Genomic DNA, 20,966 nt, shown 5'->3' on the forward strand with positions numbered 1-20,966 from the left:
CCATTGCAAGCATTTGTTTCGCACAAAAAAACTTTCCTTGGGCTAAAAATGGCCCCACAAAATGATGGTTTAGTGATCTGATGAGTCATCACTTTTCATCAGTTTTGTGGGCATTTTGTGGGCCATTTTTAGCCCAAGGAATGTTTTTTGTGTAAAACAAATGCTTGCAATGGATTCAGAATCATGACAAACCCCTAGTTAGACCCCTCACATCCTACCTAAAGCAGATTTTCTTTCTGGGTATTTTCCTTCTGTATATAGAAAGTCGATGGGAGCCCAACTTGATTTGGCCGCTGTGGCGACCCCGAAGGTTGCCGACTCGGGCGCCCTAGCTAAATCATTAGAGCATGCCCTGGGCTACATCTGTACAAAATGTGGTGCTTTTAGACTGATTTGCACGAGAGAAAAAAAAAACCCTAAGGCCCCCGACTATCAGACCAGTGTGATCACAGGAACCTGGTGACCTCCAGCCTGGTGAATCATTTATTTACACAGAGACATAAGGACAGGCGTGGACGGACGGCTCAGGTTGCACAAGCAGGGTGTGTCTGTGGTGTGTGTGTGTGTGTGTGTGTGGAGGGGGGGGGGGGGGGGGGGGAGGGGGGGTGAGCACGTTGTGCCACTCAGCACATCTTTTGTGTGAACACTTCCCATTGTAAGAGGGTGTGTCTGTCTGTACTGTAACGTTTAGTCATACTGCGTACAGGGGCGTCACACCAAATTCTGGGCCCTGGGTACAAGGATTCACTGCGGGCCCCCCATGAATGTTAACTATTCGGAAAAATAGCAGATATACAAGCTCACAGCGCGGCACTGAGTGCCGCGCTGCGAGCTTGTAGATCTGCTATTTTTGAAAAATCGTGAAAATGTGTGCCAAGAAACCTATGTTTCCATGTCAGTGATGCTCAAACTTTTTCATGTGAAGGACCCCCCCATCTCAAAATATTTAGTTCCAGGGAGCCCCCAGAAGCAAAATTTGAGTTACAAATGTTCACTTAAAAAAATACATATATTCAAAGATTTGCGCACATTTTCACGACTTTTCAAAAATAGCAGATCTACAAGCTCGCAGCGCGGCACTCGGTGCCGCGCTGTGCCGCGCTGTGAGCTTGTATATCTGCTATTTTTCAATAGCTAAAGTTACTAGGGCCCCTCCACCTTGGGCCCTGGTAACTCAGTCCCACTTTCCTACCCCTTGTGACGCCCCTGACTGCGTACATACAAACGTGTTCTTTATCAGGTTCACAGTGCAATACTCATCCACCCTTAAATACTAGACTGTCCATGCCAAACAGAAACAAACGTTACAGTATTACCCGTATTGCTTCCAACATCATCAGACTTCCCACACCCACTCTTGCTGATATGAACACGCTTAGCACTCCCTGATCATCCTCTGCATCGCTACTTCGACCTCATCCCATCGGGGCGTAGGTACAGAACCTTGAAGTGGCACAAGGTTGGGTTTAGCAGGAGTTTAAACAATCTGCCTCGCCCCTGTCGCTAAGAGGGTTTTCTGTGTATAGTGGGGTCGTCCTGATGATCTGTCTTTATGGAGTGCATCTCTCCACTCCGACATGTCTCCTTTCCGACATGTCTCCATTCCGACACTAACCCTAGCTATCTCTAACCCTAACCCTAAACCTTAGGCCCATGGGAGTGTCGCCACTCCGACAATAAGAAGTCAATTTCGGAGTGGCGACATGTCAGAATGGAGAGAGCCTCCCGTCTTTATGATATGTTGTGCTGTCTTAAATGGTTATGTGTTGTTTCTCTGTTTGAACAGACTTGGTAAGACAAATTTCCCAATTTGGACAATAAAGTTTATTATTAAATAAGCTGTCTGTACATGTCAGGGGCCCACGGGTGAGGCTGTGAGGATATTGCAAGTGGGCCCCCTAATAATTGGCAAAACACTTAAAGGTGATACACCATGCATTTAAAAAGTATTTATGTCATATTGTTTATGTCCCAAAAACGTTTTTCAAAAGGTTTGAGGCTAAATTACCACTCCTGAATAGAGTGCCTCTCATTTTTGAATGGCTCTCAGAGCATTTTCAGCTGCAGTACCACCTTTGGCCTGAACTGCGCCACCCCCCCAAAAAATCTTTTTGAAAAAAAAAAAATGTTTTTTGAAAAAAAAAGATTTTTGAAAAAAAAAAAAGTTTTTTCTTCAAAAACGGCCGTCGATGACGTCATCGACGGCAGCAAATCTGGACAGCCTGTTTTGAGAACCTGTGGGATGCTTTTAACCTCCACCTTCCCAAAACCAGAGAAAGACACAACGGTCTGAAATGGGACTTTGTGAGGATAGAAGGTGCTAGTGGGACCCCAAAAAAGGTTTTAAAATAGGAAAAGTGAAATTTCATGGTGTATCACCTTTAAGATTTGAAAGGTAATATGACTCGGAAGCTTTCATGATTTACACGCGGGCCGTGATCCAGAAAAGGTTGAGAACCACTGAGGTATAGTAAGCACACTGACTAGTAAATATGTCAGAAGGGAGATAGATCACCTTTTCTTTCATCCAAGATCTTGCAAACACACCCTCTGAACACCCGGTTCACGACGAGATGAAACGAGTTTAGAATCTTGCAGACAGCTTGCATCACACAAAAACCTTACTCAAACCAATCTGCCATTGTATAAACCTACAACAGTATGACATGAATCGATTTCATTTCTACATGCCGTATCGTTGTCATCACTTTTGCGCTGCCTACGGAACGCGCCTTCGGCTCGTTCCTGCAGCAACGCAGGCGTGACGATAATCATGATAACACACACCCTCACAACGCCTCACTCACACCACGAGGCGTTGTGTGCTTGTAAGATCTGCTATTTTCACTGCTTTTGTGTTACAGTCTTGTATGATGAAACAGGACCTTTACTTTATGAAAGAAAACTTGGAGATACAGTACAAGGTTTCTGCCCGACAGTGTGCAAACCCAACTGAGTATAACCGATGTTACCTTGCTGATCCTGAACTGAGCGTCAGCGGTGCTTGTTGCCTTGAAGGGCTTGTCCCACATGCCTTTGAAGTAGATGGCATTGACCAGCACCAGTCTGGTCATCTCGTCCACCACACCCGGAACCAGCAAATCCTTGATCTTATCTAAACAACAACACACACAACAACACGTGGAGTTAGGCTACAGTATGGGGCTGTTAATCCATTCTTCAAGGGACAAAACGTCCTACAGTATATAGAAAAGTCTTGTTTTCTTTTTGTCAAAGTTGTTGGCTTATAGTTGAGAACTAGAAAAGATGCAATTGGAAATTGCGAGTGTGGTTGCTGACAGTTTCTGACTATTTTCGACCAAGTGAAGCTCGACCAAGTGATTCCCTATTGATTCCCTATTGATTCCCTATCCCTGCCATTTCCAATGGCAGCAGAAAAGTTACCCTAGTAATAAATAAAGTTTCCCCAGGACTATAATGTGTTGCCCTGGCTCCCTGCCAGGCCCGATAATCCAGAGAATTTAATAAGCTTTAATTAAAATACTTTTTATTTATCGAAAACCGGAACTAAAAAAGCGGAACGAAACCTCTCGGAACTATTACCATGGCAACCGGAAGCAGATCCTTCCGAGCCATGGGATGGTTCCATTCACTCACTGTTTATACAATATAGGCAGTGTTGGGCAATATTACTTGGGAGAGTAATCGTTACTTATTACTTATTACACCTTGGAAAAAGTAATAATATTATATTACTTATTACTTGGAATCAAGAGTAATATCTAATATATTAAGTTATATTACTTTTTTTTTTTTACCCCGCAAAAGAAAATAGATGTAGGCCTACAACAGAATCTGTTTTGCCAGCTCCTTTTAGAACTGAATCAAATTTATTGGAACAATAAGAGTCTCTGGGATGCAATTAAAATATATATAATTAATGACAGGCTTTGTAATTAATTAATCGCAAATAATCACATTTTAATCGCACATCAATATTTGACCTGGGAACAGTGATAAACCTTTTTAATGGATTTTGGTATACAAGCAAATCAATTAATAATTAATATATATAAGCTAAGCAACAACACATTGCTTATTTATATTACATTTAAAACACCCCAGTACTTTAGTATTTTGATCCTAGGCTCTGTACTTGGACTGCTCTTTCCCCTCTACACTCCTCAGAATAAATAAATATTAGGGTTTAGTCAGTGGTGATGTAAATAAAAGAAAAGGGTCCTATCAGCTATTAGACAAGGATATATGGAGACCCCTGTTGTAACTCTGAGGACCCTAGGGGTCCCGGACGACATGTTGAAGACCCCTGCCTATGTTATCCTTAAAATAAATATTTTCTTTTCTGGCTTAAAAGTGTATTTTAGAAGTGATGTGGAGGGCTCTGGGGGGTTCCCATTAAGGAAAGTAGGCTTTCAACTCCCTAAAACTGTCTATTTCTGTGAGTAGTGAAACTATGTGTATTTCTTATGTTTACATTTTACAACAGGCGAGAGGCTAGCAGTTAGCACAAGGGCTCAGTGTAGTGGAGGCTAAGCTAACGGCTAAACAGCAACATCGCATTGCGTTGCTTGAGGCTTGATGTACTGCGGTGATATGCAAAGCATAATTTGCGAAGCCGTGCTTTTGTCCACGGGACTCCACGCTCCCGATTGCTTTTTAAATGTAAATGTCCCAGCCATCCACTTAGCGTTTTCGAGCTTGGGGATCCGCTATAGATGCGGTGGACGGGCCGCTTTTGGCCGTTTTGGCCTAGTTTTTTCGGGCTGCGAGGGGTCCGCGGGGGTCCCCAAGGGTGGGGGACCCGACCCCCTGCGAGCCGGCCCCGTCCCTCCAGGTGGCTCTGGGGCCGAGCTGTGTAAGCGCGCCGTGCACTGTGGACGACAGAATGTTGTGCTGTCCAGCCTATCTTCTATGACTGTTTGACAGCAGCGCTCACCCGTCTCATAAGCTACGTCATAACTGTGCGCAAGCTGCGGCAGATCTACAAGCTACATAGCATCTCTGTTGATATGTGTTATAGTTTGTAGGTCTGTTCTATTTTTGCATGATGCGGCAACTTCAAGTAACGGGTAACGAGGGCTTTTTTTTGCGGAGTAAAGCGTTACATATTACCAGTTTTGACAGAGTAATACCTTATATTACTCGTTACTGGATAAAGTAATAATATTACAGTAATATATTATTAGTAATTCGTTACTGCCCAACACTGAATATAGGAGCTAGTTCTTGAACGGATGGTCGCTTTTTCAACCGCTTTTTTCAACCCTTTTTTTCAAACACTTTTTCAAACTTTTATTTTTATTTTGAAGCTGTGGACAACGTAAACACGCACACTTCATGGTTGAAGTCCGATCGTGCACGACGGATATTCTCGTGACCACGTTAAAAGGTAAGAGAAGAAAGGCTGTGAGCTACATAGGGAAATTCTCGTGACTATCGGGAGTGAACCCAATTTAATCACTTAAGATAGAAACACAGGCAATAGAACTGAGACAGTGATAGCATGATGTAATGGTACTGGGATTCCCCAAGAGTAAGGATTAAGCCCTTGCAGATTCATTTGAGATTTTGTAATTCTCATCTATAAGAGAGCATTGCAGCTTGTCTAACTCTAGTGGACATGTTACCCAATTCTCTCTAAAACTCTTCTCCCAGTCCTATCAATATCAATATCAATCTTCATCTGGGACAAAATAATTGCCAATGGTTTGTTCCAGGGTCAGACCTTTCTTCACATTACAGCATGTTGGTATATCAGAGCCCCGCTGCTGTTTATATTAAATGTTCCTTTAGTTTCGATGTACCTTCTCCGGACAAGCAATTCCTCACTTCATAAACATTTTCACCAACTCTCTGCTGGTTCTTCTCTCCGGCCTACCAATTCATCAAGCGAGGGGTAAACTAAACAGCTGTCATCTCCTGCTCTCTCTCTCTCTCTCTCCCTGGTCTGTTTACATGAGTTATACAATTTACAGTTTACAGTTTAGGCATTTAGCAGACGCCTTTAATCCAAAGCGACTTACAACAAGCAGGTAATATACATCAATATAATAAGCAAGATAATATGTCAGTACATCAACAACAATATAACAATGCATAGGAATATCAATCTAGAAAAAACAAATAGACCACGTACCTAAAAAAATTAAATCCTGTCTAGCTTCATGTGTGGTCATCAAGGGAAGGGGAGTGTTACAGTAGTGCTATGGGTTTAGGTGGAGTCTGAAGAGGTGAGTCTTCAGTCCACGGCGGAAGCTAGGGAGTGAGTCTGTTGTTCTAAGTGCTACAGGGACTTTATTCCACAGTTTGGGGGCAAATTGTCTAGGACGAGTGGATTTTGTCCTGGGGTTTTTAGCGAGGATTCTGTCAGCATCCCTGTGTTGGCTGATCTGTGAACGGGTGGGGTTGTAGGGGTTGATCAGGTTTTGGAGGTATATGGTGACCAATGCAAAACCTAGTATAGTAATGGTTTTTAAGCTGAGTGGCACTCCCCTACAAATCTATTCAATGGACAATGTTTACGTATGATGTAGAGCTTTTTCAGATGAGAAGCGACACACACACACACACACACACACACACACACACACACACACACACACACACACACACACACACACACACACACACACACACACACACACACACACACACACACACACTACAACTGCGTTTTCTTCCACTAAATGGTTATGTATAAAGCATCTGAAAACACCAGAGAAGGTGAGGTGGGTACTCCTAGTCCACACCTACTGTATTTCAGAACACAGTGGACATTCCATGGCAGGTGACAGCCACGCAATGTCCTATTTGTATTTCTATGGCCTCTCATGACCTTACTCTGACTAACGTCCTGTGCGTGGCGTGGCATGACATGCGTGGCATGGCATGGCATGTCTGCACTTGGGCATTCACGAATAGTGATTTTTAGTATTCGAATTATTCAACCTCAAAGTATTCGAATAGTCGAATATTCGACAGGACTGGCCAAACTGTCAAATATTAAGTAAGCAAGAGGCGAACATTATGAAAATAGCCGATCAACATAATCACAACGCCTCGCGGTGCGAGGCGTTGTGAGCATATAGATCTGCTATTTTCACAATATTTATATCACATGTAATACCTACAATTCCAAGTGCTTGTCAGGGCGGGGGTCCCCAGTTCAAATATGTTTATTTTGGGGGTCACAGCCTAAAAAGGTTTGAGAACCCCTGGTATAGAGCATTAACAAATTCATCCACCAGGGGCATTGACAACTCATTCTTATGACTTCCTATCTAGCCAAGCTTTATAAACTATATCTTTTTTAAAGAGAAAACAAAAAAGAAATTTGGTGAACAACGTCGAATACTGACTTTGATATTCGAATATTCGAATTGGTGAATGCCCTAGTGTGCACCTGTGTACCTTGTGTCTGTTTCTCCACCCAGCTGTTGATGTTGACCCTGGCCTCCTCCGCCTTGGTCTGGAAGTCCACAGACTCCAGCTCTGCATTGTAGTGTTTGTTGGTGGCACTTAAGAACTCCTGGAACGCACGCACACACACGATTGCATTCTAATTAAACTGGTTGAAAACATGATACGGTTTTACTGTGTATTACAATAATCATAATAATAATTGTAATAATAATTATTATAATCATCATCATCATCATCATCATCATCATCATCAGTTTACATAGTGCTTTGCATTGAGAGAAAAAGAGAGAAGATTGTAATGAGAGAAAAGAAGAGTTAAAATAAGCCCATTCCCAAGATGCACCACAATCTTTCACGGGTAGATTTATGTAGACTTATTATGGGGGCCAGTAATAGTAATAAAGAAGTCACCAGCTTACTGTGTCTAAAAAGACATATTTAGCCACTTGCATGCATGAAACCCACTGAAATCAAACTCTCTAAAATCGCTAAAACGATAGAAAGCAGTAAATGAAAAGATTTTAACACTCATCTTTTCTTTTCTCTAATGATGAATCTAAAATATGAACCCTTGTTGTAAAGAAAACAAAGTTGTCCTTTAAGGGATGACAACCAGAAGGCGTTCATTCTGCTGGTCGGTAGTCTCAATAGAGCGATCATTCACTAACCCTCTCTCACATTCATTCATGATCACATCGGCAGTGCAGGACAAAAAGATTACCAGTATACTACACGAGTTGTGCACACACACACACACACACACTAGTAGCGGGGCTGTTAAGGAGAACAATACTTCAGTTCTGGAAAGAAGCACCACAATTTTACAGAGTGTACCTCTTGGGTCATTCTTTAGAAAAATCACATTAGACACTTCATTTTCAAAATGTCCGCCAGTTTTAAAGATGGCCGCCTTTTTGGATATGTTTTACAGTACGCCAGCCAGTTAATATCGAATTTTCATAATATTAGAGTTGTTTTGTAGGTTTTAAAACATCCTGAGTTCATTTAATACACTTTTAAAGCAGCCAGAATAACCTTTCTGACTTTTGGTTGGGGTCTTTCCTCACCTGGGACCCCCCAGACAGACCCCTGAGCCTATTTCAGTAATCGCTCTGCTCCTGCACCAGAACAATGTTAAATTAGATCTGAAATATGCTCTGAAATAAAAAATGACTAGTAGCAAATAACAGAGGTCTTCCACGGGGGGTCCGGGACCCCTGGTGGGGTCCTCAGAGCTATTACAGGGGGCCTGCCAAATCTCGATGAGATCTTTTTTTTTTACATTTGAAACTTTGAATGTTTTTATGTATCCTGGTTTTATGTATTGTACTTTGATGGTTTATTAGTATTCTCAGTATTATTTATAATGTTTTTTGTGTTAAAACAGTTATGGTTGACAGCTGTTACTGCAGGGATTGCAATAATGAAGGTATTGCAACTTTTCACTTTGGGTGCAGAACAACATTTCCATTTATTGCACTGCACTCACACTGACAACACACACACACACACACACACACACACACACACACACACACACACACACACACACACACACACACACACACACACACACACACACACACACACACACACACACACACACACACACATTTTAACCATTTATTTATGTCCACACAAAGGAGATGCATACAAGGACACAAATAGTATAGGTGCAGTAGAGTAACATTTACAAAATCATGGCATTATGTCTTCATGATACAATAGCAAGGCACTTGGTACTCTACGGGTATAAGTAACAGCGTCTCCGCCATATGTGGCGGCTGCCGATTATAGCGGAGACAGAACAATACTTTGCCAGCCTTTTTGCCTCTTTTTTAGGCACTCCAAGTTGTTGAAACCCTCTAACAACCAGCCTGTGGGTATGTCCTAGGCTGCCAAATATGAAAACAAATAGTCTGCACCTGTACCCCAGCTCTGAGATCGTATTTAGGAGAGGTTGGTATTTAATGACCTTGGTCATGAAAGCTTCCTCTAGGCTAGGGTCAAAGGTGCAGGCCATCTCCAATACAGACACTTCCCTGGACTCTTCATCAACCACAACAACATCTGGTGTATTAGCTGTCAAAGATGCAAACATTTCCAAGTTATCACAGAGATGAAACATGGATGGAATGACACGGGAATGTTTGTACACACACACACACACACACACACACACACACACACACACACACACACACACACACACACACACACACACACACACACACACACACACACACACACACACACACACACACACACCTCTTTGTTATTGTCACCCCAAAACCCTCACCTTATCCTCTTATAGAGCCCATGGTTAATTACGCCCAAAGAGATTCACTACACTACAGTAATTTCAGACATGCAGGATATATTCGTCTTCATCATCATCATCATCTTCAATGTCCAACCTAATAGTGTTGACACAGTCTCCACCATAGCATAGAGTGAAAGGCAGGTTATTTGAGCAGCTGCACCGTCCCTTACAACCTGCTTTGCAGACACATTTGATGGGCTCAAGTACTGCCTTTGGAGCAGGGAGAGCAAGAAAACTGAAACCTGGAATATACCCTCCACTCTCTGAATTCCATCTATTTTCTTCGATTGGTGGAAGCACAGGGAAATTTGTCAGGTATGATTTATCCTGCATTGTGACGGAGTTGGCACGGAGGTAATGTGGTAGCAGTGCAGCACTAGGTTGGAGGTAGCATCTCACCCTCCAAGTTATTTGACAGAAATAGTTCCCATCTGAGTAATCCCAGGGTTGTTGGACCTTTTGAACTGTAAACATGGCATGCAAAATGTTCGGACTGCAATGTTGATGGAAGCTCACAATTTATAAGCTCAGGAGGAATGGCCAATGACCTTGCCAAGGTCCTTGAAGCGGTTAGTGGCTTGGTCATCATCATCATCATCATCATCAAGTAGGCATTGACCCATGTCTTTTTGGTGATTCCAACAAATGTTCTTCCCCAGTCAACACCTGAAAAACGCAAAGGAACACTTGACATTTGTAACATCAACTTGAACTCACTCGAATATATCAATTTCCTTTTTTTGTACCGGAGGCAAGGACTTGATAAGGAATCGGGGTATCAGCCTCTTCATGTGTTTGCACTTCCTCAAAATCATGTCCCTTGATGAAGGTATCGTATTATGATGCCTACTTCGTCATACCTGACAAATTGCCCTGAGCTTCCATCAATTGAAAAAATAGATGGAATTCAGAGAGTGGAGGGTATGTTCCAGTCAGGTTTCTTGCCATCCCTGCTGCAAAGGCAAAGCTCATCAAATGTGTTTGCAAAGCAGGTTACAAGGGACTGTGCAGCTGCTCAAACAATAACCTGCCTTGCACTCTCCTCCCTGCAAATGATATAGTGGAAACTGTCAACATTATTAGGGAGGACATGTATAGTAGTGAATTTCTTTGGGTACAATTGACCGTGAGCTCTTTAAGAGGATAGGGTGCGGGTTTTGGGGTGACGATAACAAAGAGGTGTGTGTGTTGTGTTGTCAGTGTTAGTGCAATGCAATAAATGGACATGTTAGACTGTGCGCCCAAAGTGAGAAGTTGCAATACCTTAATTCTTGCAATACCTGTGAACCTGTCTGTCTAACACACACATGTTATAAATAATACTGAGAATACTAATAAAAACAGTTTCAAATGTAAAAATATATATACATATAAAAAAAAAGGAACTTCCCCATCAAGATTCGGCAGGCCTCCTGTAGTAACTCTGAGGACCCCCTAGGGGTCCGGGACCCCTGTGGAAGGCCCCTGGGTATTTGCTACTACTCATTTTTGCTTTCAGAGCCCAGTTACAACAACTTTAATGCTTCAGTTATGATCTAATTTAACATTGCTCTGGAGCAGGAGCAAAGCGACTACTCAGATAAGCTCAGGGGTCTGTTTGGGGGGTCCCAGGTGAGGAAAGACCCCAACCAAAAGTCAGAAAAGTTATTCTGGCTGCTTTAAAAGAGTAATAAATGAACTCACGATGTTTTAAAACCTACAAAACAACTCTAATATTATGAAAATCGGACATTAACTGGCTGGCGTACTGTTCAGAGGCAGCCATCTTGGAAACATGGCAGCCATTTTGATTTTTCAGTGTCTAACGTGTTTTATCATAGGAACAACCCCTAAGGAGTACTTGTGAAAAGTTTTAGGTTTCTTTCCACTTGTGAAGTATTTTAGTGCAAAAATGCATTTACCTGCCCCGCTATAGGGCATTCACGAATAGTGATTTTTAGTATTCGAATTATTCGACCTCAAAGTATTCTAATAGTCGAATATTTGACAGGACTGGCCAAACTGTCAAATATTAAGTAAGCAACAGGCGAACATTGTGAAAATAGCCGATCTACATGCTCACAACGCCTTGTGAGCATGTAGATCGGCTATTTTCACAATATTTATCTGTGAAACCGAGTCACATTAAATGTAATACCTACAATTCCAAGTGCTTGGGGTGGGTGTCCCCAGTTCAAATATGTTTATTTTGGTAGTCACGGCCTAAAAAGGTTTGAGAACCCCTGGGCATTGACAACTCATTCTTATGACTTCCTATCTAGCCAAGCTTTATAAATTATATATTTTTTAAAGATAAAACAATAAGAACATTTAAATAAGCGAACATTCGACTTCGGTGAACAACGTCGAATAGTGACTTTGATATTCGAATATTCGTATATTTGGTGAATGCCCTAACACACACACGCACGCACACACACACACACACACACACACACACACACACACACACACACACACACACACACACACACACACACACACACACACACACACACACACACACACACACACACACACCTCAACAAACTGGTAGGACTGTTCTCCGTAGAGTCGGTTGGCCACGCTCAGGGCATACGACGTTCCAGTCTTGTTCAGCTCACTCATGAGCTTGGAGAAGTCCACATGGACGTCACCCGAGACATTGTGGATGTGCAGGGACTGTGGACGATCAAAGCACACATTAGATCAATTTAAATGGTAATGGTTTGATCAAAACATTACACCACCACTGAGGAGCCTTTTCCACCAAAAGAACCTTGGTTCAAGAACCAGTGCCGTTCAACTTTCTTGGAACCTTGGTTCGTTCTTGTGAGCCGGCCGCGAACCGGCTTGCGAAGAACCAAGGATTTTGTGGTTCCCGTTCCTGAACCAACTTTTACGGTTCGGAACCAACTCCGGTTCTCGGTGGAAAAGCTCACCTCTGGTTCATCATCCCATAGGCGGGAGAAAGAACCAGAACTGGTTCTTTGCCGGTCGGAAAGCGCCCTGAGTGAGCGAAGACATTGTTCTAGTGACAGATGTCGACTGGTTTCATTGAAAGAAGTACATTCGTTTTTATTAGGCGTGCAACCTTTAATCGTACTAATCAATTTGAATAATATGATCGAATTTGGGGAAAAACTGACAAAAGAACAACGCCTTTGCATGACACCATTGTAAGTATAAAATAGGTTGCTGAGGGTTTCCAGAAGAGGCAGCTACCATTATAAACAATTCAGTGGACACAGCCCATTAATCCTGACACCAAATGACTCATATAGGCTCTCTCACACAGTCCAACAACACAGAGAGAACGCTCCCATCACCAGTGAGTCAGCACACAACTGCCCGTTAGTAATACAGCCCATTATTACACAGCTTGGATGAATGCTTGATTCTGATTGGTCAATCGCTGAAATCAGCAGGGAATTATATTACATCTGTATAATGACCTCTCCGCTCTATAACGGACCGCTGTCTAATCAACGTCTCAGAGCACCTGCTGCACTCAGGCTGCACTGTGTGGATTTAGTGCCGTATCCAAGGTGAGAGCCATGTAAACAAACACACAGTGTCATTTACAACTAAACGTTGCTCCCAAGAAGGTTTTAAAAAATATTTGAAGCGAGAAATAGACGACGCAGTGACAGAAAATGGATTCTGCACTTCCTTGTTTTCCAAGGCGACCGAGGGACACTTTCAGCAGTCTGTAAACAAGGAAATACTTTGTTTTGTTTCAAGTTTTTGGTCAAATTATGAATGTATTTAGTACAAAGTACAAAGTACAAAGAAAGTAGCTCGCACTCACTTTTTTGGTCGCTCCAAACATTTATTGACAAGCACAAATAGACATGAAAACGTCTATTTTTGCTTGTCAATAAATGTTTGGAGCGACCAAAAAAGTGAGCGCGAGCTACTTTCTTTGTTCCTAGTATTACTGCGTTGGTAGTTTTAGCTCGGCACCGAAGAACGGAGGATGTCCGTTATTTTTCTTTGAATGTATTTATTAAGTAGCCATGTAATAAGCGGGATAACGTCTGCCTCAGTGGTCATTATCGAGTGATAAGATCCCGACAGGCGATCGTAGTTAGTTAGCGTTGCTCCGGTAGAACCTTCTGCAGGTGAGCGGGTAGTCTGGTCATCTGGACCTGCTGTTGCATCTGTGTCTGTTCTGCTGCTGCCCGTCTGGGCTGCTCTGCCTCCGACAAGCAGAGGACCTGGAGGCGTGATGATCAGCATTTCATGTGTGTAAAAATAAATGCTTTGTGTCACCACTGTGGCAAGTATGTGTATCCTCAATGTTCAAGGTTGATTAAGCAATATTACACGAGAGGGTGTTAAATTAGCACTCCGATCTTTGCTATGCATGCACATATGCATTCCTTTTTGTTACTACTCTTGTTACTTCTATGAACTTCTTTTTTCTTTTTTACCAACTGACAACTTAAGTTTGAAGCATTAACCTATTGAGAACAGCAATAGCTCAATGTGTGGGTGGATTAGTACTAAATATTTGAAGCATGGTATATGTGCAAAGTTCAACAAATGTGCCAAGTTGGGTGTGGAGCTGTTAAAAAAGTGTAATGGACACGTGCCATTAAGGCTGCTTTTTGCCATGAGAGGAATTCACCGTTTGTCAGCCTTCTGATTGGTCCCTGAGACTCCCTGACTGGCCAACCAGAAAAATACATTCACTTTTTGCAAGCGGGGGTGGAGTTCTGCAGTCGGAGAAAGTGGCAGCCGTCTTTCACCGGCTGTCCGCACTGCGGAGCACGGCCAGGCCGCTCGCGACCATAGCGTTTGCGATCATTGTAATGAATAAGCTTCAACAGACTAGTTCACATGGACCTTATCAATGTAACTAAGAGTTACGATTGGGTACATATATTTTAAATGGGCAGAATTACGAAAAGCCAGCCTATTATGTGAGGAGAACTATAATCTGGCTGTCCTCTTCCTACCCAAGATGCAATGCGCTTTCTCTTTCTATTTCTATTCTCTCTCTGATCCAGAGGATTAAACTAATTAAAACATATATTTTCGGGGGAAAACTACTGTTTTGCTATGTAATTACTGTACCTTTTTCTTCCCTTTTTATTAATATCACGTAGATGTGTTTTTGGGGTACTTTATATAGCTGTAATGAGGCTATGAAAAAATTAAAAAATCCCATTCACTGCCACTATAAAAGAATCTGCAATGGGTGATTCTGTCCCACTGGGATTAAACAAATTAAAACATATATTTTCGGGGAAACCCCCTGTTTTGCAATGTAACTACTGTACCTTTGTCTTCCCCTTTTATTAATATCACCTAGATGTTTTTCCTTTGGTACTTTATATAGCTGTAATGAGGCTATGAAAAAATAAAAAAATCCCATTCACTGCCACTATAAAAACAATCTGCCCAGGGTTAATGTCCCACCACAGTAACAGGGCAGAATGGGGTGGGATTTGCAAAAGCCTGAATTGGCTTCGTTGCAACCCGACATGGCAAAACATGAATTCCTTAGCACAGGGGGGTCCCTAGGGGGTCCTCAGAGTTACTACAGGGGGTCCTCCAAATCTTCCAATCCTTAACCCTAGTGTCCATATTCTGAGAACTGTTGCCAAAAATAGCAGATCTACAAGCTCACAACGCCTCGCACTGCGAGGCGTTTTGAGCTTGTAGATTGGCTATTTTCGGCTAAGACGTTTGGTGTAGAAGGGGAAAAAGAGCAGACTAAGTACAGAGTGAAAGGTCACGTTTATTAAGTATTGACGGCTCAAGTGGTTAAATATCTGAAAACACACATTAACATGAATCCAAAATACACTGATTATTGTGCTGTCAAACAATGAAACTATATCTATGAACAGATTGTGGGGTCCCTGCTTCATCTCTCTCTCTCTCAACTAAGGGGTCCTTGGCCTGAAAACTTTGAAGAACCCTGACATAGTTCAATGTTGAAAATGGGTGGTTCTCCCCTTTAACAATTTACCCATACAGAATGTGTGAAGATAATATACTTCCTCCTGCCTCCAAAAGGCCAATAACATATGCCTGCTCTATGTCTGGGCTTTTATGGTTGGTGGGTGATAAGGCAGGATTACATAGTGAATTAAAAAGGATATGCATGTGTGTTGGATACGTATGTATGTACTGTTGTTATGACAAAGAAGTAACAAACTGATAAAACATTAGCCAACACAACACTGTGGGCAGATTATAGTTTATCACATCCTACAGTAGGACTTACTGTACTTTATGACTGTGCCACCACTCTAGTAATACTAATACTAATAATCGGCCAGGGATGTCACAAGGGGGGGGGGGGGGGGGGGGAGTGGGACTAGGGCCCAAGGTAGAGGGGCCTTAATTATTTGATACTTCAGCTATTGAAAAATAGCAGATCTGTGAGCTTGTAGATCTGCAATTTTTTTTTTTAAAGTTCATGAAAATACATGCAAATCTTTGAATATATGTATTTTATAAGCGAACATTTTTAACTAAAATGTTGCTTCTGGGGGGTCCCTGGAACTAAATATTTTGAGATGGTCCTTCACATGAAAACGTTTGAGCACCACTGACATAGAAAACATATTATTTGTTCAAAAGAACCTTAGAAGGATTTGAAATATTCAAATATTTCAAAAATAGCAGATGAGCTTGTCTATCTGCTATTTTTCAATAGTTAAAGCACAAAATAATGTGTTCCCAGTATAAATGGGTTAAACCCCCTCCCCCTATGAAAAACATTCCATGGGGGCCCCGCAGTGAATCCTTGTACCCAGGGCCCAGGATTTGGTGCAACACCCCTGACAACGGCTGTAGTTGTGGTTTGAATTAGAGGGATTTTCAAAACATATATTTATACCTCCACGGGCTGTCTGTCAGTCAGTCAGTCCGTCAGTCAGTCACACTTTTGCCCTGCTCATATCTCCACAACCGTTGCCCCCATCCATGCCAGATTTTGCACACACACTCCTTGACTGCCAAACTACAACCTCCAAGGACCCCCGGAGCCCCAGGGACCCCCAGGTCCCTGGGGGACCCCCAGATGTAAAAAATGACCAAATGTGCTCACACGTCACACGTCACACTTTTTCCCTGCTTATATCTCCGCACCCGTTGACCCGATCCATGCCAGATTTTACACACACACTCCTTGCCTGCCAAACTACAACCTCCAAGGACCCCCGGAGCCCCAGGGACCCCCAGGTCCCTGGGGGACCCCCAGATGTAAAAAATGACCAAATGTGCAAAAATGACCAAATGTCCACCCCAACGGGGCTGCTCACGGGGAATTCCCGGGGACCACCGACTCCTGCTGCTCCAGAACGGATGCAAAAGTGGTGGCGCCCCCACCTACGGTCGCTTATCTCCCGATTAGGGAGTCTTACTGGTAGTTATAGCTAATAGCGTTATAGTGCTTGGTTTGAATGGTCCTTACCAGTAGACCAAAGAAGTACCTCACAATGTATTTGATTCATAAATCTATCAGATCGGTGCCAAAAAATAGTTTGGGCCCTACATGTGGAAATATATTTAAGATCTCACATTGATATTCATTTATTTTTCTCCATACCAGTACCAGTAATGCTACTTCTCAGGTCACAACAACATTCTACAACAACATTCCAGAATGCACCATGTGAAAGTTAAACCCGCCCTACAATGTGAGTCTTCTGGTTCTCAGTCAATGGAAGAGGAAAGAAAATCCTGGTTACCAAGGCTAATGGAAGTATGAACAGGAGGAAACAGGGTTTTCTGGTTGTCAAAGATAATACTGCATTATCATAGTCATGCTCACCCCTCTTTGCTTTTGTAACAAAATTGCTGAATAACATTCTGGCTATTTAACTTTTTTGACCAACTATATGGCTTAAAGGAGAGTTCACCCCAAAAATGTATTGTATTTGTCACATTCCTAAGACAAAAAGTTTATTATTGTAAATTTACCCCCATTGATTCTGAATGGGGACCCAAATGCATTTGGGTCAGAATCAAAGGGGGTTAATTTACTTGACCCTAAATTTACCCCCATTGATTCTGACCCAAATCATTTGGGTCCCAATCCAGGCCCATGCATTTGGGTCCCATTTCAAAATCGATGGGGGTACATTTACTATAATAAATGTTTTTTGTCTTAGGAATGTGACAAATACAAAAAATATATTATTGAACTCAAGTCTCCATGGTGTGAAAAAACTAATTTTGAGGGTGAACTACTCCTTTAAATGGCATAAACAGGTGTTTAAATCTAGTGTTGATAATTTTACTGACCAAAGAGTGTGTATAAAAAAGAATGCACTACATGTGTGGTAGCAGCACTCTAAAAATAAAAATGCAATACTGTTACCTCAGATGCACATTCTTTATTATGCTACATGAGGCTGATAATGTTTGAGCATGGAACCTTCATTGTGCATAACAAAAGTATAATCGTACACCAGTGTTAATTTTGTCAGACATTTTTGATTTAGTCTTAGTCTTAGTCTTAAGACTAAATCATACAATTTAGACTTGGTCCGGTTTAGTCTTCTGAAATTGTTTTAGTCTAGTCGACTAAATATCAAGACATTTTAGTCTTAGCCTATTTTTAGTCTTTTAGTCTTAGTCTTTTGCGATTAGTCTTAGTCTTTTAGTCTTAGTCTTTCAGGCCAAGTCTTTTAGGCTAAATATAACCAACCACATGACTCTGAACAAGTATTTTTTTCTACTGTGCAATATCAAAAAGAGAAAAAAAACGAAATCTCAAAAAATAATAAACATAATGCCATTGCACCTTAATATACAGTAGCAAATACACCACTTATGTTAATGTTCAAGTAAAACTGCTAGGGCTAGGCTACAATGCTTAGGGTGTACCACAGTGCCACTGCCAGGTACAAAATCTCTGCTCTGCAAATAATATAGTAACAGTATCAATCACATCGGACACTGTCTACTACTCTCTGTGCAAAACCAACAAAATTTGAAAAGAACAGATAAGTGCCTACAGTACATTCTCAAATGTAAAGATAAAAGATGTATTTGGGTTTCATTCCATTTAGTCTCAGACGGGGACGCTGTTCCTTTTGTACTCAAACTCTCGTAACGAAAACCACAAACTAAGAATGCCCAGAACAGGGACACTAGGGTTCATGTGTTTAAGAAGATTGTATTCACCCTACAATCGTGACAAAATGAGATGTGCGTGCACTGTGCAAGTGTGCGTGCCGTGCACCCACCTGTGCCATCTGTGCGTGCGTGTTTCCACGGGCTCCCAGCAGCACCATGGCCAGAGCAGAGGAGATGCTGATAGGAGAGTAGAAGACATTGGCCTTGCCGTTGTTCTCCGTCAGCTCTTTGAACAGAGACAGGGAGAAGGTGGTGCAGGCGGCTGACAGGGGGGTGGAGGAGGCTGACATGGTGATGATCTGCTGTGAAGAGAAATAAAACAACCTTTTAGATCATGGGTCTTCAACAAGGGGTCGGGGACCCCTAAGGGGTCCTCAGAGTTACTAGAGGGGGGTGTCCTCCAAATCTTTGAGTGATAGAAAGTTTTTATCTCCTTTTTTATATTAACCACTTGAACCCTAGTGTCCATATTCTGAGAACTTTAGCCAAAAACAGCAGATCTACAAGCTCACAACGCCTCACAGCGCGAGGCGTTGTGAGCTTGTAGATCTGCTATCTTTGGCAAAGAGCTTTGGTGTAGAGGGGAAAAAGAGCAGACTATGTACAGAGTGAAAGGTCAAGTTTATTAAGTATTGACGGTTCAAGTGGTTAAATATCTGAAAACACAAATTGACATGAATCCAAAATCCAAAATAATGTGCTGCCAAACGATATGGACTCTATGAAAAGGTTGTGGGGTCCCTGCTTCATCTCTCTCTCTCTCTCTCTCTCAACTAAGGGGTCCTTGGCCTGAAAACATTGAAGACCCCTGCATTAGATTATTAATGTTTTATTTATATATGTATACATATACATATACATATACATAAGAACTAGAAGGCAATATCAGTGACCTGAACCCAGGATGTGTTTTCAGTCCAAAATGAGACCCCCTTTAAACTGCAGTTCAATACACAATATATACACACTATATTTACATTATTAAACTGTAATTATGTATATACACACACAAATTATTTACATTGTTAAACATTAGCTTTTTTAATACCATGTGTATATTACACACAACTCTTTACACAGTTGAATGGCTTAGGTAGTCATACAGTACCTACCACATCACCTTAAAAGTTATGGTCACAAAAACACAGACATCTATTTAAAATAAATTATTGCACACATTAAGGAGTAGCCACCTAAACATTGTGGGAACATCAATGTAACAATTAATTGATAGATTTATTGTATCCCCAAAATATAAGGGGAAAAAAAGCTACACAATTGGACAATGGAGAAGTTATGCAAAGTAGTTTGAACATGCACATAGCATCTTTATCAGACCTAAATTTACCTTTTAACTTTTGTATGCCCACAATGACTGACTGACTGACTGACTGACTGGCTACAAAGTTTGGTGAAATTTGGACCTTAAAATGTCAACTGTTAATGAACTTCAATATTGTCCTATTCATTACTTCTTTTGACATTTTTTAAATAATAAGGTGTCCTGGTGCCCACAATGTTTAGGAGGTGCCATATGCCCATTCTTCCTGGATCCATTTAAGGAAGAGGATCATTATTAAATAAATACACTTGTTGCTATTCTGATCACCTTTTGTATAGCAAATGAAATTAAACTATTTACTATGACAATGACATGTTCATAATAGCATTGCTCTAATGCTTTCAGAGCGGTTTAATATGAATCAATGGTTTGAGGTGTAACTTACCAGTGTGGTGACCAATATCCAAATGAATAGACAACTTAGTACAGACCTAAAATATGAGCTTGACATGGAAGTTACGCCCAAAACACACACTCACTGCTGACTGTCGGCTTCCGCGTTCGGAACAAGGATCATGTGATGTAGCCCTGAACCAGTCATGGTTCCGCGTTGACATGGTTTTGGGCACAGCGACATAATTCTCCCCTTACAGCTACACAAACGTTAACATTTCACAAACAAAGTGCTTAATAAAGTCTTACATGAGTCTAAATACGGTACGGCTTACTATAATTACCAGTAGCCTCCATTATGCTTTAATAAAAAGCCTTTTTATCCGGTCGTTGTCCGTGTTTCCATGGAAATTTCCTGTTTTTCCCTATGCGCACCAACCCCATCTATGGACACTGAGATGTGGGCGTGGCCTTGCACAA

The 20,966-nt window shown here is 41.7% G+C and overlaps 1 protein-coding gene across 3 annotated transcripts in view; it reads right to left on the reverse strand.

Moving 5' to 3' along the window:
* Positions 1–20,616, reverse strand: part of LOC308306492 (leukocyte elastase inhibitor-like) — a 32,102-nt gene extending 11,486 nt beyond the window's left edge. Inside the window, exons 1-5 of one of the 3 annotated variants that reach the window (XM_080751507.1) lie at positions 20,539–20,616; positions 18,922–19,113; positions 12,248–12,388; positions 7,393–7,510; positions 2,973–3,115 (exon numbers count right to left, since the gene is read on the reverse strand). In XM_080751507.1, the coding sequence (XP_080607633.1) occupies positions 2,973–3,115; positions 7,393–7,510; positions 12,248–12,388; positions 18,922–19,113; positions 20,539–20,604 (660 nt within the window). In that variant the 5' untranslated portion in view covers positions 20,605–20,616. Of the gene's footprint in view, positions 1–2,972; positions 3,116–7,392; positions 7,511–12,247; positions 12,389–13,821; positions 13,860–18,921; positions 19,114–20,538 lie in introns of those variants that run through there. The other 2 variants (XM_080751508.1, XM_080751509.1) reach the window with 2 other exon arrangements.
* Positions 20,617–20,966: the final 350 nt, after the last annotated feature.

Source organism: Nannobrachium achirus (genome assembly GCF_963921795.1).
Source record: "Nannobrachium achirus genome assembly, chromosome: 21".
In the NCBI taxonomy this organism is placed as follows: Eukaryota; Metazoa; Chordata; class Actinopteri; order Myctophiformes; family Myctophidae; genus Nannobrachium; species Nannobrachium achirus.